The sequence below is a fragment of the Neopsephotus bourkii genome, unplaced genomic scaffold (genome assembly GCF_033783945.1).
Source record: "Neopsephotus bourkii isolate Nb327-2 ecotype Australia unplaced genomic scaffold, CSIRO-AGI_Nbou_v1 NB_230, whole genome shotgun sequence".
Classification (NCBI taxonomy): domain Eukaryota; kingdom Metazoa; phylum Chordata; class Aves; order Psittaciformes; family Psittacidae; genus Neopsephotus; species Neopsephotus bourkii.
In genome coordinates this window covers 989,783-1,011,041 of record NW_026900740.1, presented here as the reverse complement: position 1 = coordinate 1,011,041, position 21,259 = coordinate 989,783, and the positions used below count along the sequence as shown (strand labels likewise).

The 21,259-nt window shown below is 43.4% G+C and overlaps 1 protein-coding gene across 12 annotated transcripts in view; it reads left to right on the top strand.

Moving 5' to 3' along the window:
* Positions 1-21,259, top strand: part of PITPNM2 (phosphatidylinositol transfer protein membrane associated 2) — a 132,314-nt gene that overhangs the window by 70,217 nt on the left and 40,838 nt on the right. For all 12 annotated transcript variants that reach the window (XM_061344621.1, XM_061344619.1, XM_061344618.1 and 9 more), the window contains exons 4-6: positions 13,019-13,233; positions 14,823-14,944; positions 16,587-16,820. In XM_061344621.1, coding sequence (XP_061200605.1) covers positions 13,019-13,233; positions 14,823-14,944; positions 16,587-16,820 — 571 coding nt within the window. The remainder of the gene's footprint in view (positions 1-13,018; positions 13,234-14,822; positions 14,945-16,586; positions 16,821-21,259) is intronic.

The following is a 21,259-nucleotide window of genomic DNA, read 5'->3' as shown; positions in this document are numbered from 1 at the left end:
CATTTCAAAGGCATTGGTTGGGTACGGTGTCATTATTGCTGGAGACACTCGTCAGCCTCATTCTGTAAAAAGCAGTTTTCCAACAGGGTAAGAAGGAGATGTCACAATTACTCCTCAAGGGTTTTTGAGAGCCTTAAGCATGTGCTTGGAAGTTGACCATTGATTTAACATCGAGCTCATGAGTGCGGATTCCCATGAAACTCCAAACCAGTTGGTATTAAAGGTCCTCTTCAAGGAGCAATCCAATAATTTTCCTAGATTTCAGCATCCTCCAAATGAAAGTTTTCCAGAAGGACCTTCTCACCTGGTTGATGAAGCCCATGGAATTGCTCTGGGAACCCTTTCTGTGGAAGTAGTGCTTCAGAGCCATGCAGCTAGGGATGTTCAGTCTCAAGCTGCAGTGCTACGGTCATTGTTCAAAGGTGTTTTCATGGAGGTCTTTGCAGTGGAAAGTCCTTTTGTCTCCTTTCAGAAGAGAACAATCCCTCCTTAGAAGTCTTAACAGAAATTTCCACCAGATTTGAATCATCACACCCAGGTAGCAAAGGATCCTTCCATTAAACTGGGACAGGCTGTACTCATATTTACTGTATTTATTGGCTGGGAGAGTTAACATTGTGCAGTGTACAATCCAGCCTCTCTGGTTCTCTGCTCCACTAGGCAGGCCAGACACGCAATAAATCACTGTGTGCGTGCCCGTGTTGCTTTGTAATTCCTCTTAAAGTTCTCCAGGCTGGTGTATAAAGTTGTGAAAACTGAGGTGAGTGGCTGCTGCTTTGCATCAGCATTATTATTGTTATTATTATCATTATTATTAATAATAATATTATGTGAGGAAGTGGAGCAACAGATCTCTTAAGTGTTGCTTTCTGCTACCTTCTGAAATACCATCTACAAAGACAGTGGTTTCAGTACTTTAAGTAGCACTTAAATTCTTCCATAAATAAGTTAATCTTACATTAAAGCGAAGGACTTAATGTACCCTTCACTTGCAGCCCAGCAGATCTGAACTGGATTGGTTTTCTCTATTAAATTTTAGCCTATCAGTATCTATATTTTCATGGGAAACCTCTTATGCAGTGCTGTCAGTCTCTTCAGGTTGGGAGCTCTTGCTGCATTAAACACACAGCAGCTAGATCTTCGCTTTTCCATGTTGCATTCATTAGCTTTTCCATATTGCTTCATAGAAAAAGAGTTTTGGTCTCTTTTTCTATCCAAATTAAAAGATACCAATCTTCATATCTGAGCTCGGAATGAGTGATCTGCCTTCCTGCTGTGACCTGATTTTATTCTGGTGCATAAAAGGGGCAAAATATTTCAAAACAGTGAAATAATTCATTGTACTGCTTTTCTAGACAATAGTTTTGTGGTATAACTCTTCCCTAGGGATCAGTACACCCATTTCAGATCCTGTCCTGCTTCCAAGGGTGACAGATCTCTGGATATACTCGACCTTGAGAGTTGCCCATTGGAGCTGCAGCTTGACCTGGGGAAACTGCAGGCTCCTCTCCTAACATAGGCAGAAAGCAGGTGGAGATGAGCACTGAAAGGAGTTTCATGAAACACAAACCAGTTATGGAGGGGACGACTGTAAACATCTGTAGGGTTTTCTTTCTTCCTGCAGGACCGCTGAACCCAGGACTCTGTCCTGGATGTCTTCTCTGTTTCTGCACATCAGTCCCATCAAAGGCATGTGCAATATTTCTGTCTTTGTGAGGACTTTGAAGCCTGTTGTGCACACAAGATTGACCCATTCTGTGATATACATTAAGTAGATCTTATTAAAATCCTTTAATTCCTCCTCTTCTAAGTGAGCTGCACATTTGTGTCTCAATAGCTTTCCTCTAACACTCGCTTCCTTTTCTCATGTGTTCAGGGAACCTACCTTTAGATACACCTCCACTCACCCCAGAAACAGCCCACACTTTAAAGTCTCTATCTCACAGAGGCTTGTATTCCAAGATCTGAATGCGCTTGTCAGAGAGATCAGTGTGGTATTAGCCAAAGGTCAGTCCATTTACCATCTTAATAACGTTCATTACTGTAGTTCCATATGCCATAAGATTCCGAGAGACTATTGCTCTTCTGACCCTTATATAAGATGAGAGAATTCCTCCTGTTATTAAATGTTATTTTTGTATCAGAGTCCATAGCTTGCTATTTCTCCTGTAAATAACTCCGGTCCTCATTTTCTCCACACTGTTTTCTCCCAGTACTTGTGATCTTCCTTCAAAGATGGTGTCCTTTAAAAGTATTCTTCTGGACCTAGCGATTGCCTTTTGAGGATTAGACTTACTTTAAGGTGCTGTGTCATCCTTATAAGCTAATAACACTTAATATGTTATTCAGCACTTCAGGGGTCCATGACTGAAGAAGGATTGGCCCCTGTTTGAGGCAATCTGTTAAAAAGAGCCCATCTGCTCAGCACTGTCTGCTGATCTCGGGCAGGATCCTGGGAATTGAGGGCTCTTCTCATCTTTGAACATGAACCTCTCTTCTACATTCCCTCAGGGCTTTGTGTTTATTGCCTTCCCTGAAAAATCAGAGCGTCTTTCCAGGCGTGATGATGCTGTGATGCTGATGGAGTACCCTGAGTCACTTCCCTCTTTGCTGAAGGATGATGGTTTATCCATCATTTCAGTTTCCAGACCCCTGCACTGTCCTGTTTTCTCCTTCATTTGCACATAGCTCTCAGGTACCACCTCTGAGAATAGACATAAATGTGTGCTTGTGATGGTAATTCTTGAGGCCATGTCCTGATACCTGGGTGCAAAAGCCATGTCCCTTAAACTGTTAGCTACAGTTGGCAACTGCCAGCAGGCTCAGCAGATGGTGAAGGATTGATTGAGTGAGGGAAAACAAACTAACCCTTCATCTCTGGACACTGAAGAACTGGATGGCTGATTATTTTTGTTTCATTTGCAGATGCCTTGGCCATCTGGACAGATAGACATATATGCTTTAATTTTAAAAGCAAGTGACCCTGCTGACAGCTCCCGAGACCCTGAAATCACAAGTCTAAAAGCAAAAGCCTGGTTTGAAGTTTTTCTGCCAAATTCTATGCTGCAGTATTAAAAAGCTGTGACTTCTGTGTTCTCCTTCCCTCCTTTGGTTTTCGTAACCTTTTCTTTGTGATCATGAGGGTTGGCATCTGAAACAAGAGCGAGACGCTTAGCTTTGAGAACAAGGGTGGTACCAGTACGTTCAGTGCAGTCTGATTTGCACAGGTGACAGTGATGGGTTATCATTTTGGGGAAACAGACAAAAATAGCAAACATCTTTTCTGCATTTACTTCTTTATTTTGAAGTCATTACCCTGGAGCAGTTCTTCAACTGGCTGTTACTGGTGAAAAGGAGATTGATTTTAGAGTTGTGAACTGTGTTGCCTTGGCAGTTCACACGTGCTCTCTTTCTCTAGCAAAACTGAGTGAAGCTATAAAGGTTATACCACAACAATTAATTCATTGAATACGGGATGCAGCACTGATAATTCCACTGAGCTTGTGACTGTCAAAAATCCTTTTTCCCTTTTTACTCCTGTGAAAGAAGATTTCTGACATGTGGACAAAGTCTTTGCTGTTGACGCAGATTAGGTTCTCACTTCTTCAAATACCTGAAGGCAAATAATGATTTAAGTATTAGGAAAACCATGAGGATTTCTTTAAGCCCGTCCTCCAGTATTGTAGCATACAGCCTATTGTTAGTGAATAATTGCACTGGGTTCCTAAAGTCTAAGGGATATAGCCAGAGAATTGATCCAAAACACCCTGAGTTGAAATTTCATCTCCAGCTCGCAATACAGTAATGGACAACTTGCTTTACCTCCCTTAAGCTGGGGACAGTAATTCTCAAAGAAAGTGCCTGTGGAAGAGTTAATACAGTGAAAAATCTGTTTAAAGCCAGGGAAGGAAATAATCAAGGGAAGATGAAACACTGAGCTGCAAGTGTAGTAGACGTTTTGAAAGATGGAGCATGTGGGGTAAACAAGTTTGAGGTATCTCCATAATAAAGTGATTCCTAATTCATGTGCCTCTGGCACATCCAGCCCTGGCTCTGTAGGAGTGTAACTTTGTAAGGGTGTCTTTGTAAGACAAAGTGATTAATGAGTGGCCATGGGAATGGTTCTCTTAATGCTGTAAATTTTTTATGGTCTTGCACAATTGATCGTCCCCGAAATGTCCTGGTTTTGTACAAATAGCTTCATTAATATCTAGACCTGATTCTAGATAACGCAGGGTGTACAGCATCTGTACAGATTGATGCTGCCTATATTTCTGCTCTGTCTTGTGCGAGTCTGCTGCTGACAACCTGTCCTGCCTTTAATTTTTAGGGCTTTTTCTTAGGGATGTGTTTTACATCATGAGAAAAACAGCCAAGAGTAATGGTGCTGCAGATGAAGATAACCTGCACTTTCTGGGGTGAGAATTGGCTCTTCTTCAGGGCCTCTTCCATGCTCAGCTTTGCTCTGCTTCTGCTGGCTGAGTCTTGCAGTATGTGGGGCTGGAAACCCAGAAGAAGCAGAAGGTTCTTACAGCTGCAAAGAGCTGTGACCCTCACCTCGTACAGCTCTTGGGAGAGTGAGGGGGTGGAAGGAACAGGACTGTTATCTTCTGGACACTAATGTACCTCCCATCAGAAAGCAGCTCTACATGTGCTTCTCTCTGACAAGAAGATTCTTCATGAGTGACATCTTCATCTTTCTCCTTGTGTGCTTAATATCTCCTTGAAGGCAGAATTACGCAGTGATTGTATAATGGGATAAGCATACAGCAAAAGGTCAGCAATTCCTATGTGATAGTCCCAATTCTTGCTTGGTAAACTTAAGGGAAGAGCCCCATAATATCCCTGCTGCAGGCAGGGGGATGATCAGATGGCAGCTCCTTGCAGACCTTCCAAACGCAGTGTCAGGCAGAGATGTGAGGGTGGGTCCTTGAGCTGTAAAGTGAGTGGATGTAGAGGAGACTGTGTTCATGGTCAGCAAAGTTTTAGGTCTCTGTGAAATGTCAAATATCTCTATATTGATCAAGCTGCACTCCTTGGACACCTGATACAGCAGCCTGAAAAGGGGCAGTCTGTTCATAGCATTGTGACCAGGTTTCTACTAGGATGGGGATTCTTCTAATTTCCCTCTACACTTTACAACTCTCTCTCATTTTAGGACTCCTTTTGTTTGTTTTCAACTGGATGTTAGGAACACTTAAGACCGGGTTTTATGTTCTGCTGGTGAAGCACAGTGTCTGGGGGAAGGAGTTTGAAACACTGCACATTGTACACTATACAAACCTAGAAGGAGGATGTTTAGGACAGCTGCTTTTTTGCCTTTGTTAATGAAGCCATTGATGAGGAATAGATTTCTTTCCCCTCTCCCCAGGGTTTCAGGTCATTCCAATGTGTACACCGCAATGAGGCTCGGATTCAGAGTGCTGTTGTAAAGCCTCATGTTCTGATCGTTATCTTGTTGACTCAAATGAACCTTCCTTTGCTAAAGAAGTATTGACACTGGCCCTTCATGTATTATTTTTCTTTATCAGCATTAATTGGATTAAAATCATTGTCATGCGTGAAAGGAGGCGTGTTGGAGCACAAAGGGCAAGTGGAAACCTCTGCTTGTGGGCACCATGGTTACTAGTGACATCACTTGCATTGCTGTTAACAGCAATGATTTGTGTGCAGTGTTCAAGCCTGAGTGAAGATGGCCTAAGCTAAACCCGGTGGATTGCTGATGCAGTCCCATCGCCATGGAAACAGATGCTTTGGTTTGAAGCTGCCTATATTTGTAATGTGGTGCACATGGTGTAAACAGAAACATGGTCCTGAGGTGTCCGCAACTCCTGAAAGGGCAGGAAAAGTGTTGCTGGAGAGAGTGGGAAGCCCTGTTGCATTTGGACTTGGTTCCCTGTTAACATAGTGCCAACCTAGTTGTGCACGATGAGATACGGAAAGCCCTGCTTTAAGTTAACAAGAACAAACCCCAAAAGTCCTTTACTGTCCTCCAGCAATTTTGCTGTTGAAGGGCTGTCAGTCCAACTTGTACCTTACAAAGTGCAGGTTCAAAAGTACTATAAAACCCACTCCTGGGGTAACAGGGTTCCTAGCTCCTGGCTACCTTTTACACTGTCTTTCCAATATAACCACTAGGACTGTGCTTAACTCCTGCAAAAGTGGAGTAGAGAAGGTTCTACATCTTTCCTGTCTGAGGACTGTTTAGCTGTATTTTGGTAAAGGTCCCTACTCAAGCCCAGTGGGAGAAGACTGCCGCATCATGGTTAGGATGCTGAAATGAGGTTTGAAAGATCTGGATACTTGACTTGCCCTGCCAGCAGCTCTGTGTATTCAGATTACTTTCCCCCCTTCAGAATTCCATCATCCTTAACGTGAGAGGACTCAGCTATTGAGTGTGTCCTTTGACAGCACGAAGCTGTGTGTGATGTTCCGTTTCAGCTCTCTACTGCATTAATAACTGTGAGCCTGGTTTTTATGTTTAATTTAATTCATGTAACTTCCTGTTTGCTTTTAGAGCATCTTATGCACTGACTAAATTATGTTGGATTTGATCTGATCAGAAGTTCTCCTTCTTGGCTTCTGTAAGTGGAATAGTGCCATCCCCTCTGCTCCCTTCTCTCACACTAAAAAAAGCTTCTCGCTTAGGTATCACCCTGATTATGGTGATACGATTTTAATTGAGTGTTTCAGGTCTTTGATGCACACATTTTTAGAAGATAAAACCAATAAAAACCAGCTTGGGAAGTAGGACTTCATGGTACTTTTAGGGTGAGATGTTTTGTTGGCAAAGACCTGATTTTTGGTTACCTGCAGTAAATACTGACTATGAATGGTGCCTGGTCTATCAGATATCTGTATCAGCAGGCAGAAGGTTACCAGTGGTGAAAGCAGATTGCTCGTAATGAATTAGATGTCAGTTTGAATGCTCAGAAAGGAGTGGTTAACAGAACCCAGAGCTGAGTCATGCCGCAGCAAGAGGCAGCTGAAGATAGAACGGATACACCCAGGTGCATGCACATCATCACTGTACATGTTATCCATGTACAGAAATCCTGCACGGGAAAATGGGTTAAGAATAAACCATGCTTTAGTTTCAGCATCTTTTGGTGTTTTCCAGTATCTCTGTCTCTGGCTTTCTGTTTTTTAGGTGCTGTTTAATTCTGGCTTGCAGCAGCTATGGCTGAAACTGTGCATCTGTTGTCATGCTGGTTTATTTGTGGTGTTTGAATGCTGGCATCACCACAATAAGCCCAGAGACATGGCTGAGGCTAACGGGCTGCTTTGCTTATAACCTCTCCCAGCATCTCTGTAGAAGGCTCAGGTCATCATCTAACTGGTACCTTCTTAGTAATGCAGCTTCTGCTCTTGCACAGTGCCTGCAGGTAGGAGATGATGAGGGCTGGCAGGCTGCTGCCTGTAGCACGTCAAGGAGCAGTTGGTGATGGAAAGAAGGCAGCACTTTGGAAAATGAATTAAAGAGTGAAATCTCTGTCAATAATGTCCAGCTGGAGATAGCTGGGAATATTTTTCCCTTAATGTATGCAAGACAAGTAGTTTTCCTCTCCAAGCCTAAACTTTGTAACTCAACCTTTACCTTTGTACTTCTTTTCTAAAACTGAAGAGAAAAAGGTTTAAAAATGGGTCTGATTAGTGAAACCAGGTCTTAATAACCTATCCAACGATGGCAGAAGTCATCTATCCTAAGCAGCTTCAGGCATTTTTGTTGTCTGGTGGATCGCGTGAGGCAATTTAGGCTTTCTCTGGTTCCCAAAGGACAGGTCTGTTTCTGGGAACTTAATTGGCATTTGTGGTAGCCTTAATATCCAAACCAATAAAGAAGTAGTAATTGGCCAAAGAGAATGTTTTCTTGGCCTTTCTTGCCACAGCAGCATGAGCAAGTATGTTAGCAGGATCCCCTGGGGATATTTGCTGTCATGTTCTTGTTCAGTGGTTACATAGATGCCTTTGTTTGCTGTCATCATTAACTGAAACCATCAACCGGTTGTAAACTTCTTGTATCTATATCTGTGTCTAAATGGGGTAAAAAAATATCCCAAGACTTCAGTGTTATTTTAATGGCTTTTCCCAGAAGAATTTGTCTGGACTATCAAAATACCCTGTTGCCAAATGGGAGCTGAAGGGAAAAAATATCTATCTTCCTATCTTCTGGTTGTTGTTTAGAGACAGTGATTTGTGTCTTTGTTATCCATGGACAATAGGTCTACCAAGCATAATGCTATCAGTCTTCATAATTTGAATAATCTCAAATCAAAACTCACATGGATCATCGAAGTAGGCAACTGGTACTGTGTAAATACATTGCTGTCATGCACCAGTAAACTTCATCATGAAGCTAAAGCAAGTCAACCTTTTGTAATCACTCTCTAACTTACTTAGGTTGAGGGGCTGTACTGTAAACAGTAATCAGTGGTAAACAAGGTAAGATTATAGCTATAATCTATTTGATAAGCTAGAACAATGCCTGGCTCGCCTATGACCACCATGCAAGCTACCCTCTCTTCACTGTTCTCTGCAGTACCATTGCGCTGCTCACAGTAGTGAGTTACAATAAAAAAACCCCAAACTTTTAGGAGAAACTAAACCCCAGAGCCACTTGCTGTGCTGCAAAATGCTGCAAGGCAAGTTTAATTTCCAGAGCCTGACTTCTGTATTTCTCCAGCCAGTCCAATAAGGCATATCTTAGCTGTTTTGTCCAGCATTATGCATTCTTCTTGTGGGAATGCCATTCCTCCAGCTGTAGTGAGGCTCCTCAAGTTATGGGGCTTTCTGTTGCCATCAGCCATCACTCCTTTACTGAGCTGTACCCACGTACAAGTGGCGTTTAGTCACTTGGTCCCACTCATCTGAGCCAGATGAACTTTGCTGGACTGAGGCTTTGCAAGATGTGCTCCATGTTGTTAACTGATAGCAAGTCTCATTTCTGCCTGGGAAAGGGGATGGAATCTGAGAACTGCCCAACCTGTCTTTGCTAGTGGAAGGCTTTGTTTACAGCCTTTTGTCTCCTGTTGCAAAGGGCAGATGAGAAATGGGGTTAGGCTAGCCCAGTGTTTACATGACATTCACAGGAATTATTCACCTATGATTGTTATGGTGAGGTCATGTGCTGTGTCCCATGCTATGCTGCTGTGCCAAGAGATTTATTTTAATAGAAGCCTTTAAGTAACTGGCATTCTTGCTAATCATGGTGCATCTGCTTCTCTGGGTTCCCTGTTATGAGTGATTTAATGCTATTACTTTAGCTGGAAGGGATCTGTGTCACCATCTGTCCTGGAAAGCTATTGATGGGGCTGTGCAGAACATGGAGTGTCATCAGCCGAAGAGAGGGACTTCTGAAGGATGGCTGGATTTCCTGTTGTAATACAGTATAAGATGGTTTACTGTGATTACAGCTTAAATAACTTGCATATAAAGGCTGTTAGCTACTCTTTGATTTTGTTGGGGACCGTTCCTCAGGTATTTAGAGAGAGAGAAGATACTGTTGTCAGTTAACAGCAAGTAGTAACAACAGGGGTAATCTGCTAAATAAAGCATTTCTCACAGGGGCATGGGTCTATGAAGCTGAAACGTTCAAGACTGACCCTAAAATGTCTGCACAGTTGCCCCTTCCAGCAGACAACCCCTTTGGAGAGGGTTTGCATGCACTGCTCAAGCCAAATGCTGTCCTAATCGATGGTTGTTTTTTAATTGTTGTTTACAGACCAGTTCCTTGTAATAAGCTCTCTCCATGCTGTAGCTGAGTCACACTAGACATGAGAGGCTATATGGCTGGAAAGCAAATCGCTCTTCGCTTCCATAAGTGGTGTACTTTCCCGATACCCCTTCTACACAGAGTATCATCCTGGTCTCTCATGGGTGTGTGGTTGATGTCTTGATTTCTGTTGTCTGAGAAATGCATCTTCTTATTGTCTTTGTGACTGGTTAGTAATCGTGCTATTTACCAGCTAACCTGACTTTTTTGGTCCTTCCTGACCTCACTGTGGCTTGTTGCCTTCTCAGCAAGCTAACTGGTGAGTATGAGAGCAGGCAGGGCTGGGAAACAGCTTTGTGTGGGTTTATTGCGTGGAGTTTTTCTTTGCTCCTTCCCGCAAGATGTTATGTTGTGTTTTGAGTATAAATTGGCCTGACTCACAAGTCCTGGCTCAAAAGATAGGTTGGGATATAAACTTTGCAGCTCTAATGGTTCTGTCATGCAAAGGTGCAGCTCTTATTTCACATTCATCAATTAAATGTTCTTGCTGTTCCTTGTTGTATCTTACGTAGATCATTTGCCTAAAGCTTTCAGCTGGGTGAAGGAGATTGAGGGCTGGATTGGTCATCTGGAAAGCCTGAAGGAGGAAGCATGCCCTGCTCTCAGAATAGGGTTCATGGTCTCCTGCAGGTGCATAGAAGTGAATAAAATAACCAAAAATGAGAAGTAGGACACGAACTGACTTCCACAGTCTCAGTTAATTTGGGTTTTTCCCTCCTTCCTTCCCTCGCAAAGTGTTGGGCCCATAACACCGTGCCACCCATCACATCTCCCACGATCAGACAGCTCTGAGAAGCTGAGTGTTAGCTTTGCCAGGTCACGTAGAAAACCTGCTTGTGGAAGTAATGTAAAGAGAAAATTGGCCGATCCTCTGGGTTCAGCAGGGTTCTAGCTGTAGGACGAGAACCCGCCTTCATACGGAGAGATTTTTGCCCAAACTGTCTAAATGAGGGAGCCTGGCTTTGCTTTGAATCCTTGTCTTTAGTGTTCTCAAATGGATCAAGTTGAGGAGAAACCTCTTGCTTTGATCCATCTTCAATCCATCAGGTAACAGAGGAAAAGAGGGGATTTGGGAAGTGTATTAAGCAAGGATGACATGGCATTGCAGGATGGGCTTTAATAAAAGGGATCGTACTGCAGAAGAGCTCCCTGGCTGCTGCTTATCTGTTTAATGGGAGCTGAAGTCAGAATCAGCAGCAAAGGACCTTGAACCTTCAGACTTATGGTTATGGAAGCACTGGTCCCTTGCATAGCCCTCTGGAGAGCTTCAAGAGGTGGAGAGCCATAAGAGGAAGGCAAGGCATAAGGCATATCTCAGATGTCGCTCTGACAGGAAGAGTATGAAATTGCATTCTGAGAAAGAAAGCCTAGAGGGTATTTTTATCTATTTTCCTATCAACCGTGGCCATTAAATCTTCAGTGTTTTGCTTTTCTGATTCAGTACAAGTGTTTCTGAATCCGGGGTACCCACTTCTGTGTAAGTCGTGCTTGGCACAGCCCTAGGACGTGCCGAGTGCTCTTGGTGCTGTGGTTTTCTTTTGCAAAACCTCCTCAATAGGTTTTTGTCCCAGATGAGGACTTGCAGATTTGACTGGAATTGCTGGTAACCGTGCAACCCAGAATGGAGTTTTACATCCAGCTGGTGCACGACTCTCCATGTGATAACTTGGCACGAGGAGAACCCGTCTTTCCCCTCGTTATGATTTCCACGTGCTTCTGCCATATAATAAAGCTCTAGATCTCCATAATTTGTATCAACTCTTGGGAGCAGATGCTGTGCTATTATTTTGTCTGACACATTCACTGTGCCTGCTGGGTTCCTGCCTTTGCCGAGACCTTTGAATTAACCAGAGTTTTTTGGGTCATCAAGATTATTTAATGTTATTGTCATAAATATTTGCACAGGACTTGGTCAGTGCTTATATAAGAACTGAAAGGCAGTAATTTGTTTTAAGAGGATGTGTGTTTTAATGGAATGCCAGCTGAATGGTAGAAATCAGCTGTAAAAAACAGTGCTTTTCTTTCGCAGGGTTATTGCAGTTTGTGGGGTGGGAAAAATGCCTATTTAGGTTGTCAGTTACTGAGATTTGTTGGTTATGGCTGTTTAAACTTCAAATTGCTTGAAAGCTCTTTAAAAAGAGGGCTGTTTACATCTAAATAGCTGTGTTGGTTTATCAGCCTGCGCTCAAAAGATGAGAAGCTGATCTCTTGCATCTTATTAATCGTTTTCTGCTAAACCATGTTATCCTTTGTATTGTTTGCATGCCAAAACTGAGGAGCTGTTCTTGTGTTCTATTTCGCAGTTGCTTCTTGCATCAAATCCCTTTGATTTGTTCTGAATTTTGAAAGTCCTGTGCTCTCAAGTACAAACAATAAACCCAAAATACTAACAATGGTAATCTGTTGTTTGGAAATGGAGGAGGTTCCATATCATCCAATCTGCTGAGATGTGTTAGAAACGGATAAATGTTTGCTTTGCCTTCAGCTCCTCTTAGAAGCACCGCAATCAGTATTTATTATTGAAGGTATTTTTGCCAGCTTTCTCAATGAGGGACAGTCCTACAAAGAAGCCAAAATCTGGAGGCTGCCAGGGGGAGCTGTGTGCATTCTGGCAAACTTGGGTTGTTTCTTCTAAATATCTTAATTAGCAGAGCATAGCATCCAAGCTGTTCTTGGAGAGCTGCTGCCATGCCAGACCACAAGCAACAAGTCCCCAAGTCCTGGGGGTTTAGGTCATGAAGTAGTCTTCTGTGCTGTGATGTTGCACCGAGTGTGTGTGTGTGATCCTTCACGCTGATACCACACCACAAGGTTGGACAAACTCCCCTTTGCTATGTCACCTGCTGATGCAAAAGGTTTTTGTGCTGTTGGGTGGTTCACAGCTGGAGCCAAGGTTTGGTGTTCTGTGGGGAAGAGCGGTGTGTAACCTGTTACAGGAGCTGGAACTGATGTGTCATTAGGTCTCCATGCAAACTGTCTCTTTGTGTCCAAATCCAGTTTCTTTACAGGATCCATAATAAATCAAATCTCTGTTCTTGTGTTGGCCAGAGGAGCTTTTGAATCTTTTCCTTTATAATCTCTAGGTTTGGTAGTCTTACAGCTAGGGTGCTGCTACAGTTATGCTGTCTCTATGAAGCTCTGCTCAAAAGGAGTCCTAGAAACCATCCCCAGCATTCAGGGGCTTTGTAATCTTGGTACCTAAGACGCACCGAAAGGACTAACTTCCTGATGTATTTTCCCTTTCAGAAAAAGAGCAGAGAGGAGACATGTGGGGAAGGCAGTGGAGTGGAGATCCTGGAGAACAGGCCATACGTGGATGGACCCGGAGGCAATGGGCAGTATACTCACAAAGTGTACCACATTGGTATGCACATACCCAGCTGGTTTCGGTCAATATTGCCCAAGGCAGCTCTGCGAGTCGAAGAGGAATCATGGAATGCATATCCTTATACAAGGACAAGGTAAGCTTAGCAAAATGTCCAGAGCTGTTTCCCTATTTTAGAGAGAACATTTGATGTTGCTCTGTGTGGCAGTGGCATCTCTTCCATCTGCAGTAATGTCCTTTAGAGAAAGTGGGCTCGAGTCCTAAATTCTTACACAGTGCTTAATGTCAGGAGTGTGAGTGTTCCCTGGGCTGACTGCCTATGTGCTTGAGACTCTTGTGGCTGGTGGCTCTGAAATGTGAGCTGTTTTGTCCATCAAAGCGTGGGAAATCTTGAATAGTTTTTATTTAGGCTTGTATCCTGCACTGCATGTTCTCCTTAACACTGCAGATATCTGCTAGCTCAGTGAAGTTATAAATGTACACAGTAATGGGATAGTTGTCATGTTGAACACTGTCAAGAAAGACAGGATTCTTTTGCTCAAGATGGGGGGAAAGTGTGAGAGGAGAAAGCTTAATAAATAAATTTGGTGCTTCTTTTCTGGGAGCTGTCTTTACTGTCATTTAGCTAGAAAATAACAAACCTACATCTTATGGTTTTCACCCTGAGAAGGGAAGAGAGCCAGAGGCTCTGTGGAGTCCCCTGGGACCTGCTCATTTCATCTGATTTTGCCTGGAAGGACTTCAGATACCATGGAATAAATAGCATTTATGCCAATTACTGTGGTTTAGAGCATTTGCTCTTTTCTAGGTTTAGAAGCCTCATATTGCTGTCAACTTGCATAATAAAAAGGCTTTCATGGATATTTTTGTTTTCATCAGGTTTCATAGTTGTGTTTTAGCTGGTCTCTACAAGTATCGTTAGTCTGGGGAAGGGTGGGGAGACAGTGTCTGCATATGGGCAGTTGCTCGTGACTAAATATAATGGAGCTGTCTGAGTTTCAAGTGATTAAAGTCCACTTCCAGTCTGCTTTTTATCTATTCTCTTGAAATGCCCATGAGTCAATCAGTTGGCCAGGAAACCTGGCGCTGCAACAGTGCCACAGATTCCAAGCAAGAGCTCTGCTTTCCTCTGGGTAGAGGTGTATTTCCAGGGTGTCTTTGTATTAGTAGCTGTGTCCTAAGACAACTTGTTAGTAATAATAGACCCAAAAGTTATCTCCTTGCTGCAAAGTGGTCCTTTAAAAGCAATCTGTCCTGGTAGAATATCCTGGAGGAGACATTGCATGGGTTTGCCAGTGTCTCTGCAAAGTGACACAGCTTGGTGATCCCCTGGGGCTTTCTACTTGCCTGTTACCAGCTGGGAAGTTATCTCTTGGTCAACGAGGGTGCCCAGTCTGCAGTAACTGTGTGGGGTGCATTGGTACCTTCTCACCTGTAATCCATGTAACATCTCATGGGGAGCACACCCCTTTGCTCTGGGCTTGGGGTTATGCTAAGCCAGAGCTATTCCAGTGAAGCCACGTACCTGAGGCAAGCTCCTGTCTTAAAGAAGTTATTAAAGAAAATCTCTTGAATCTCTACTGTCATTATTTTAAGCATATCAGAAGTAAAACATGAATGAGGGCTGGCTTGGATTTGAGGTTAATTTTGTACATCTTAGGAAAGCGTTTTCTCTGCTTGCCAAGCCAAGCAGGATTCACTCAGCTGCATTGTTCTCGCTTTCAGGTATACGTGTCCTTTTGTGGAGAAGTTCTCTATTGATATTGAGACCTACTACAAAACTGATCCAGGAGACCATGTCAACGTGTTCAACCTTTCTCCTGCCGAAAAAAGACAAACCATTCTAGGTGAATAGCCTTTTTCTTTTATGTTTTCCTTTATTCTGCTCTTTCTTTGCTTAGTATATCCCATCCATCCCCCCCTCAACATACATCTGCACCACTGTTGGTGTCAGCCTGGGGGGTAGGGTTACATCAAGTGGAGTGAGGACACCTGAGTTCTCTTCTAGACTTGATGTAAATCACATGGAAATAATTTGAATCCCCATCTGTAAATTGAAGCTGATGCTTTCCTGTCTTATTTGTGCAGTTCCTGAGGGAAGTAAGTCATCTAATGATCTTGGGGATAATAAGTAGAAATAACTTCAGAAGAGGAAAATACTGCTGTATAATGGTGTAGCTCCTTTGCCTATTTGAAAATCATTCCTATCTGCACTTCTAAAACATGAAGGTGTATTTCATTTTTGCTTTCTCCCCTTTTAGTCTTGCCCTCATGCAGGTTAATGCTTCAGCTTCGCAGCTGTCTTTAGGAGATTCAGTTAATAAGCCTTATATATGTAAGGATTTAATGAGAAAAGGCAAAAGGAAACATCTCATAAAAAGGCAGAGAATGGCAAGAGTCAGCTCTTCCTCTCTCTTGCTCCATCGTGGTCCATGCCTGTGGCATTCCCTGGAGACCTGGCTGTATGGCAGTGACAGCCACGCAAGACTAAAAGCATCCCTTGCTCTGAAGCTGCTGAGGCTGGAGAAGTGTTGAGCTCAGGCTGGCTTCTGGCAGTCCTGTGCTATGCCTGAGCCCTGAGGAATGACATCTAGTGGCTGCTTTGGCTTCTGGAGCACTGTTGGTGTGTGGGACATGGCAGTAACCCCGTGCAGTCCTACTTGAGTGTTAGGTGATTTTAACTTTGAGTTGAACTTCAGTTTGACTGTCCTTGTTCTTCAGCCTATCTGATTGGGCTTTCAGTACTGAACAAATAGGTTTGAGTCATGCTGCCTCACTGAGAAGTGTCAGAAGAGCTGTTGTTTCTTGGGAAGTGTGACCCTGCCCTTCAATCCAAACTTCAGATGCTTCTCCTGAGGTCTGGGGTGGGGTTGCAGGTCTTTAAACTGTGTTCATTCACTCTGCTCCTATTGCAGTTTCCACTTCTCCATCATCGAAGTGTTAATTAGCACTGAAGTTAAGCTTTCTGCCTCCTGTAGCACATCTGGTCTAACAGTGGCATGTGAGGAGTTATCAGTAACCTCACTTGATGGACTCCAAAGATAAGATGTGCAGTGGGGAATGTCTTTTCCATAACAGGTCTAAGACAGGGCAGGTTTATTTAACCATCTCAGCCAAGACAGAGCTGTAGCACTGTGAGTGATATTAGAAAAGCTGAAAGATGGAATGTGCAAAAGATCTTTTTGGAGCTGGAAGGATGGAGTGTGCTGATCTGCCAGGGTGCTGGAGATCTGCTGTCACTGTGGGCAAGCACATTTAATAGGAGCAGAGCCTCTGTTTGCTGTAACAGCATACTAGTTCCTCTGGTAGAGCTGATCACTGCCCAGCAGCAATGTATAAACAATTTAAATATCAGATGTTCAAGTGTAATTAAAATGAAACGAAGTTGCTGCAATGCTTCTGGTGCTTACTGAAACAGAAAGAACTCCTTAAAAATGGTATTTTGTTCGGGAAAAAGAAATGTCTAACTGTTTTTTTCTCTTTCTGTAGACCCTATCGATATTGTTAAAGATCCTATCCCTCCTCATGAATATAAAGTCGAGGAGGATCCTAAGCTGTATAAATCAGTGAAGACTAAAAGAGGCCCCCTCTCAGAAGACTGGATTCAAGAGTACAAGAACAACCCTGGGAAATACCCCATCATGTGTGCATATAAACTGTGTAAAGTCGAGTTCAGATACTGGGGGATGCAGTCGAAAATCGAGCGGTTTATCCATGATGTTGGTGAGCATTTATAGTCTTGCACTGTTCACTGTCAACTCCTTAATGTTGTTTTTGACCTGAAACTCAAAGGTGAGGTCTGTGCAGTGTCTCACATCCCAAGAGATGGCTGTGAAGAGATTTTTAACTCCTTTGCAGAGCTGTGGGTCAGTTCAGAAAAAAACCCGTGTTATTCTATTACTTGTGGCATGTATGAATCCAAACCACATGTAGCCACTGGAAGGGTTTCAAGTCCTGTGTAGGCAACATCTTGCATTCTCTAAATCTGTTATCTAAATCCTTTCTAGATAAGCATTTGTCTGTTAAATTTTGCCAGATCGCTTTCAAAATCTGACAGTTTTCCTTATTTTAAACAAAATCCTGAAGGGCTGCTTGAAGAAAAAAGCTTCACTTCTGAGTCCTGAGTGATTCCAGAAACCACTCCTTGGAGCATCCCTAGTTTCTACCTGCCTTGTGATATGACTGGAGTGGCCATGCCTCTCTGTCCCCCACGTCGCAGTGTTCAGGGCTCCCCACCTCACTGTGCTGTGATCACCATGGGTTACTGACAGCTCTCAGTTGTGAGTAAACGTGCTGCTGTGAGACATCATTCTTGGGTCAATGCTTTTAAGGAGGTATTGTTTGTGTCCCAGAAGTAACTCAGTGGAGATGGTGCAGGTGTGGCAGTGCTGACAGCAATTTGTTCTTTGCAGAAAAATCTATAACACAACTGGTGTAGTTTCTGAGCCTTGCCACAAGAGACAGGATCTATGGCCTAAAGAATGAGTTAAAAAGTCATTCCCATCTCTGGAAAACCACAGAGCTTTGGCTGTCCTCTGGCAAATAATAGGCCAAGGAAAGGTTGTGTAAAGGATACTACCTGCTTTCTGTGCACAGTAAATCCTCCTACATGACCTCTACAGCTGTCCTTCCTAGACACAGGTCTTCTTTGAAGTGCCTGATGCTGGCGTACGTAATTTTATAGCTCCTTTCAGTCATACCATGCTCCTGAGCACTAATGTGGAAAACACTGATAGAGCAGTGAAGAAAGAATAGTGTGTTCACCACTGAATAATCACAGGCTGCTTTCTTAAAGCTCCCTTGGTTTTACTTTACCCACATATGGAAGTTTTTACCTCTTATAGACTGTGTTACAATTAGCTTTCTGCAATGAGCTCCCTTGGTGCTTCGGTGACGTGGGTTAACTTAGTGTGTACTGCAAAACATGAGGGCAGAATAACAACTCCATTGTATCTGTTAAATTAAAAAGAAGCATGTGACTCTTCAGTTGTTCAGAGGTGTTTGGCATAGATTAAACTGTGGTCCCTTAGAAACGTTTCTTTTGTATTTCATGAAAGATTGCCTGCCATTTTCCTCTTGAGTGAGGCTGTGTGGAGATTCGAGCCAGCTCATTGTCTGCCTTTCAAAAGACTTTCCACTCTGTTATAATGATGGCAAATACTGTTTTTCAAAGTGGTTAAGATGCATAAAACCAGAAAAGTCTTTAAGGCAAGACAAAGTTGAGTGAGTGAAAAATGAAAGCAAAAGCTTTGGATATCTACAGAAGATGTGTAGCTTCCCTGTGCAGTGGGATAGCCATGGGAAAGCCATTAGTGAGCTGGAGAAGTGCCTTAGCACATGTACCAAAGACAACGAGGTATGAGGATGTTGAAGTGAAAAGATGTGGGCTGCAACGTGACTGCCCAGGCTTACATGCTGATCCAAGTCTGGGGATTTCAACTCCTGGCAGAAAGCAGATGGAGAACTTTGTGTGTTGTGCCACCAGTGGCCCTCAGGTGCCAGAGTTGTTCATGGCATTCCCAGACTCTCCTTGGCGTTTTCCTCCTGGTTCCTCTGCTCCCAACTCCTGCAAATTGTTTCTTAGGGCATTAGCACACTCTGGGCAGGGTCACTAAGCCAGCAAGAAAACAAAGGCAGAAACCAAAAGCAGGATCCAGACTCTGCCCAAGGTGGTGAAGCAGTACTTACAGCTCAAACTAAAATTAGCGAATGGGTAGAATGAAGAACTCATCTGAGTTAAGTGATGGATGGATGGTGATACGGAGAAAGGCTGCTGAGCACATAGGGAGTAACTCTGGAGGATGGTGTTGAAACGTTCTCAGGCTTACTGAATGCAAGAGCCATTTTTTCTGATGACTAATTGGGCAGTTACTCAGTGCTGTGACAGCCTGAGACACAGACTGAAATTGTGGGCTATTAGTCTGCTTGGCTGTAATATTTGTATGCTTTTTTACTCCTTTCCCATAGAGTTTAAGTTTAATTGGACTGGCACTGCATAATGTTCTGCTCCCACTTGCTTCCTAAGGGTGCACGTGGGCTTTGGTTCTTTTGTTGTTACACAAGTGTGTTGACTATGTATGGATTATTGATTATACACTATGGCAAAGTGTGTTCCCATCCCGATAGCCAGAGCTTTGTCTAAGCCACTGTGTCTTAGGCTAAATATGCCCAAATTGTTGCACAGTGATGAAGTGGAAGTGGATTCAGAAAGCTTTATTGCAGAACTTTTGCTTCACTAAAGCTCTAATGAGAAAGTTCATCAAGAAGGGCACTGCCCATTGGGGCCTGCAGGTAGAGTTTTGTCTTTTCAAGGGTAGGCAGGTTGCAATTTAGCATGATGTGGGTGTGACCACAGGCTTTTCTTTGTGAGTGGTCTGAGCAAGGGGGGGTAGGGAAGCAAGCAGCTATAACTGCAGGTTGTCTTTGATCAGATATACTCAGATAACCAGAACTGTACTGACAAAGTGACTGATGGGGTCTGTAGTAGCTGTCAGTGAAATAGTGTTGCACAGGGAAAATCAGGCATCCTTTATCTGACAGGAAGTTGTAAGAGTGTGTTAAAAAATGCTTTGGGATGTTACTACTGGGTACATAGTTGATGGGTATCATAACAGTTGGGTTTGGGGTTTTCAATATGTTTTGGCTTTTTTTGCATCTAGTTTTTGTTACATGTACTGGTTTTACTTCATATTGAAAACACAAACCCAAACTATAGACAAAAGCTGTTTAAATTCAGCTAAAGAGCCCTTTCTGTCCTGGTTTGTCTCATGGTCGTTTGTGCTTCCTTCTGTAAGATTAAGTTCAACACCCCAGCCTGCAGCAAATTATTTACAAGAGTCATCACCTCACGGATTCAAGCACTCCAAGTTGTTGAGGTGCTGAGTTGGAAGGCAAGTGATTTAAATGTTTGCACCCTGCTAGACTCCTCGGGGGTGATCCTTCTGCACAGCGCAGTGGGAATGGTATAATTAAATCAATGCCACAATCAAGGGTACTTCTGAACTCAATCTGCACATGCACATTTGTGCATGTGTGGTTTCCTTGGCTTTCTTCTTTTAAGCTGAAGCATTGTGCACTCCAGAGAAATAATAGTCTTGTTAACTACTGATATTACTGAAATCAGCTGGTACCTGCATCCTGATATAAAACCTCTGCTCATTATTTCTGATTGACCTCAGTGTGTGACTTGCCTGCTGAGACTGTGTAGTTATCCTCCAGTTCTGGGAAAGAAGGCTCAGATGAGCGTGGTGCAGGCTGTGTGGAGGGGGAACAAAACCCACTCTAAAATCCTCTCTGATGTCTCCTCCTTCACACCAGGGATACCTCCTTATGAGACCAAACTACTGGGTTTGTTTTGCTCCATGGGTGAGAAGGGAGCACCCATCCCACTGCAGGAGGTGGCAGAGGGGGTATGGAGCCCCAAGCCTCACCTTCACTGGGCTTGTTGCATTCTGTCCAACCTGGGATAAGGTGACCAGTGTGGGATGCTGTACCCACCCTGTCCTCCCCAGCCAGCTCCCACAGCCGAATGGGCTGCAGCCAGCCATGAGGCATGGCTCAGAAGCACAGTGTGTGGAATAGGGACTTCTTGGGCTGAGCACAAGACATCTGGATCACAGATACCTTCAGCACTGTCCCAGTGGGCATCTCTAATCTGTTAAAAAGAGATTATTTTTCCCAATTACTCTGTTTCCTGGGTCTGATCCGCCTTCTCCTTTTCACTTTTCAAATAAAAAGCTTGTTTTTCTCTAACATTTTGATTTAACAATGCTGTAAAACTTGATTTATTTTTTTTTCCATTGCACAAGGGGGGGAAGCAGTGTCTGGACAGGGGAGATCAGTCATTTGTAGCAGGGTCTTGGATCCATATAGCTGCATGGGGGCACTCAGTGTGTCCTCTTGGGTCTCTGCTGCTTAGTAGAAGGCTTCAGCACTGCAGTCTGAAGGTTATTAATTCAGAGCTATGCTCACTGCTGTGCACTGAGGGACTGCTCAAGTTTTCCATCCCTATCAGTAAAGGGTTTCTTTCTGAAAGCCATGACTTCTATTTTTCAATTTCTTTTGTACCTGGACAGCCTCTTTCTATTCCAGGCTTTTTCCCTGTGTTAAAGAGAGATGCAGCATCTCCAACACACCCCAGGTGAAGGCCAGAGGCTAGGAAA